Below are 3,975 nucleotides of genomic sequence, written 5' to 3'. Positions count from 1 at the left end.
TCAATCTCCAGACTGTGATCTTGTAATTTGTCGCTTTGTCGATTCGCTAATATTATTAATTTCTCGATCATCATACGAAAGGAATCAGTATAGAGAGTCAGTAAAGAAGATTATTTGTTTGATATCTTAAAAAATATTCCTTTAATGTCCTATTTTCGTAAAAATTCAAATATATAGATTCTAACATTAGCGTTTTTGAAATCGACATCGATATTAATAATACCATTAATATCGTCACTTGTGATGTGGAAGATCGACGCTAAGCTCCGCAAGTACATAAGATAGTGCTGCGAATAAGGCTGTTCCCCTATCAAGAGCTTCCGGATCTTCAACCAACATAGTATCCGCATTCGTATGATGGTAATAAAAGTATTGTTCGTCCTGAGTCCAAAGAGAACCTCCTGGTACCCCTGCGTCTACCCAAGAAGCGATATCAGGGCCGCCGCTGGGACTACGAAGCTTCATATCTCCCACGATAGAGAATAGCCTAAAAATAAAAAAAATAAAAATTAGAAACGTCGAACAAATGAAAATTAAGCAATTATCCTTTCTAGCGTTTTTTTTTTTAATTTTGTTTTGCAAACTAACTTCATGATTCTTTTTAGGATGCACATAACCTCTTCGGTTCCGGTAACTTCGAAACCTAATGGCTTGAACGTGCCCAAATCCGATTCCAGCACGAACTGTAAATCCTTCTCTTCGCTTTTATGACTCTTGATATAATGATTACCTCCTATGATTCCAACTTCTTCAGCCGTCCACATGATCATTCTACAGTCGTAATTAATTTCACGTTAAGCCAAGTTATATAAATTTAAGCATAATTTATTAATTATATAATTTAAATTTCCACTAAGTACTTCTTATTTTTTAACTAAAACATTATTCTCCAAAATGTTCACCTTACTGTTCGTCGTGGTTTATAATTAAGGTGTTTCAATAATTTTAATGCTTGCCACGAAATAAATGCACCACCGCCATCGTCCATTGCGCCCTGACCAACGTCCCAACTGTCGATGTGACCAGATATAACTACAACTTTCTCCGGTGCCTTGGAGCCTTTCAATTCAGCTATTACATTTCGTGATACTTTGTTCGGCAAATTTTTCGCCTGCATTCTTAAATTTATTTCTAAAACTGCACCTAAAAGATAAATAAATCATAAATATCCTCGATGGTAACAGTAAAAGTCTACATGACGCCATGTCTACCTCTATCAGACATCCTTCTCAACAAGCTGGCATCTTCAACCGTGATACAAGCTACCGGAATTTTAGTCACATTCTCGCCGTACGATTGCATGCCCGTATGTGGGGAATACAGAGAATATGGTGTAACCGATCTAATTAAGGCAGCAACAGCGCCATGTTTCGATGCTTCTGTTGCTCCTTGGCTTCGATACTTTACCGTTTCACCGTACGAAACATATTTCTCATTAAATACAACGATCTTTCCTCGGACCTAAACCGACCAAGAAAATGGTACAAGTCATTTAAACGAAATAGAACATAATTGTCTTTTGGAAATTCTATAATATACTTACCTCGTGCTTTCTTTCCTCAAGTTCTTTGAAACTGTTCACGACGATAGCCTTTGCGGTTATTCCTTCGGGCGGAGTCCCAACACTGTAACCTAATCCCAGAAGAGCAATATTTTTATGTCTTGGCTTTAAAAGTGTCGCCGATTCCTTTCCTCTGGCAAATAAATAAGTATTTCAGCAATTTACATTTTAATATTTATTGGGAAAGTAAGAAACGCTCATTGACAAGTGTTACCTGACCCAATGTGGCACACTAACGGATTCACCGTGTACATTGTCCAAACCAAACTCCAAAGATTTATTTAACACATAATCAATGGAACGCTCTAGCACAGCAGTGCCAGTAAATCTCGGACCAAATGTGTCAACGAAGTAAGCTAATTCATTCCAGGTCGTTCCTTTGAACGATCCGTATAAAGTCTCATTTATTATAGCATGAACAAAGGGTTCGTACGAGTCTATCTCTTGTATAAGGCTCTGCGGCAGATCACACGTATTAACGCTGTTTGTTTCATCGCTCTCCAGTGCTAGCAGAAATTGTAGTCGGAAGAGCCATGTGATTATTAAAAATTTTATGGATAAAAACATGTTGTTGAACAGGATAAATCCTTATAGTTTCGGCTGAAAATATTTCATTTCTCGGAATTAGCAATGTTAGTTTCATTCTAGATCCTAAAATTTACTTTCACAATGTTAAATAGATTAGAAAAATAATTAAATTGTTAATAAATGTACTTATTCGATAAGAAATACGCTTGGTTAACATTGTATGAAATTGATTTCTACTGCATACTTTATCTATTTACTAATTTATCTGTTATGATAAGAGTATCTTTTATACACATCGATTACCGTTCAATCATAATTTATATATCAGATGATTAATATATTAGTACGATTAGAACTACGTCTGTCTTGTATATAAAAAAGAAGGCAGAGTTTAAAACATGTGTTTACAACATTTTTTAAATATTAAATTATAAGAATAATTACTATACCTTACTTTTGTATTTTCTTCAAAGCAAATAAAACAAAATCAGACAGGTTCAAGTATATATGCGCATAGTTGCAATAGTACACGACCTCCTCACAAGAATCGTCTGTTAACTAATGTCTCATCGGTTTGACTCAAATATATATAGACGTATAGAATACGAGTAGAGGGGAATCGGAAACTGGAGAAGAATGGAGGAGAAGAATTCTGGTTATCTTCAGAAGATTTATCTATAGTATACATTACAGATTATAGTTCACGGTTTATGCGATTGTGGTATACATATAGCAAAAGTATTTAGACGCTAAATCTTAGGGTTAAGAATCTAAAGTCTGTCATAGATATATTTCTATAATCTTTATGATTATCTTATCATAAAATCGGCCTACACTGTACCTCAGTTATTAAGGATTCGGTATCAAAATAGTCCTTCATGTTCGTCGTTACATGCTATCTATTTGCCGCTTGGACTTGAGTATCTAATTGAATATTAAACATAAGAATGGAAAACCAGCCGCCACTCTGCCGTTTAGAGTCGCCGCGTTGCCGCTCGACGCTCTCTATATGATCACAGACGTACTCTCTCGCATCGTCTCTTGAAATTAATTTTAACGTGTGATTAGTTTTATAACACATACTATGCAATAATAACACTGTATTTTACTACATATATCTCATGCCATATACCACTCGAAGTAACAAATGAGGATGGATCATTTTACACATGCGAATTATATCGACTTTGGTAGTTACGTTGATTATAGTTCTCAAAGGCTCTGTTCTAAATCGTAGAGGGCGCAAGAAAACAGATTTTCTCCGAAATTGATAACTTTAATTTGTATACGTGATCATAGGCGAGATAGAGACACAAACGAGACTACAATCCTGATACAGGCACCATTGTTTGTGATGTAGCACAAGCTTAATATTTATGCATGCGATGCATTTTTATCATTATGCTTCATTATGGCTGTATACGTTTTACCGTTTGCAGATGGTACTAAAATAGTTTATATGCCCCAATTATGTAGAGAAATGCATTTCGTACATCATTTATGTTAAATTATTACTAAAAATATTTCTGCTTTAAACGTACGAGTATCGTCTGTGATATCACATAAAGTTTGTACATATTCACTGCACAAATATCACTATTGACTAAGAACAGGATAGATACGACATTAAATAGAATTTTGTATCTCAGGTTATGAAATATCAACCTACCACAAATCAGAGTGCTTCTTACGCCCTCTGTACGGTTACAGAATAGACGTGACGTTTCTGGCACCGGCCTACCGACGTCTTGCTGTCTTACCAACATAACTACTAAGAACGTTTGTACCTATCGCTGCTCCGTGTTTGATACCCGAGGCACAGACGAATGTATAGCAATCCTATTATTACTCATTGTCACGAAGTATTGATTCGTCGATATACAAAG

General features: G+C 35.5%; 1 protein-coding gene across 9 annotated transcripts; it reads right to left on the bottom strand.

Moving 5' to 3' along the window:
• Positions 1–113: 113 nt before the first annotated feature.
• On the bottom strand, positions 114–3,727 carry LOC122575759 (carboxypeptidase Q-like). Of its 9 annotated transcripts, none has more exons than XM_043745139.1 (9): positions 3,631–3,727; positions 2,931–3,129; positions 2,544–2,764; positions 1,776–2,161; positions 1,544–1,694; positions 1,212–1,461; positions 903–1,143; positions 589–771; positions 114–487 (listed from the first exon to the last, which is right to left on the bottom strand). In XM_043745139.1, the coding sequence occupies exons 4-9, from the start codon at positions 2,126–2,128 to the stop codon at positions 235–237; spliced, it is 1,431 nt and encodes a 476-aa protein (XP_043601074.1). In that variant the 5' UTR covers positions 2,129–2,161; positions 2,544–2,764; positions 2,931–3,129; positions 3,631–3,727; the 3' UTR covers positions 114–234. The 9 variants fall into 9 exon arrangements, with proteins under 9 accessions (XP_043601074.1, XP_043601076.1, XP_043601073.1 ...); XM_043745141.1 differs by lacking the exon at positions 3,631–3,727 and having other exon boundaries at positions 114–149; positions 224–487; positions 2,931–3,280; XM_043745138.1 differs by lacking the exon at positions 3,631–3,727 and adding an exon at positions 3,222–3,236.
• Positions 3,728–3,975: the final 248 nt, after the last annotated feature.

This window comes from Bombus pyrosoma, linkage group LG15, assembly GCF_014825855.1.
Source record: "Bombus pyrosoma isolate SC7728 linkage group LG15, ASM1482585v1, whole genome shotgun sequence".
Lineage (NCBI taxonomy): Eukaryota > Metazoa > Arthropoda > Insecta > Hymenoptera > Apidae > Bombus > Bombus pyrosoma.
This window is presented reverse-complemented; position numbering and strand designations above follow the sequence as displayed.

What these genes read in the sequence shown, in the direction of transcription:
- LOC122575759 (XM_043745139.1), bottom strand. Translation starts at nt 2,128, where the DNA reads ATGTTTTTATCCATAAAATTTTTAATAATCACATGGCTCTTCCGACTA. An exon ending in AGTGTGCCACATTGGGTCAG is followed by an intron (nt 1,695 to 1,775) that starts GTAACACTTGTC and finishes TTTATTTGCCAG; the next exon opens with AGGAAAGGAATCGGCGACAC. An exon ending in TTGAGGAAAGAAAGCACGAG is followed by an intron (nt 1,462 to 1,543) that starts GTAAGTATATTA and finishes TGGTCGGTTTAG; the next exon opens with GTCCGAGGAAAGATCGTTGT.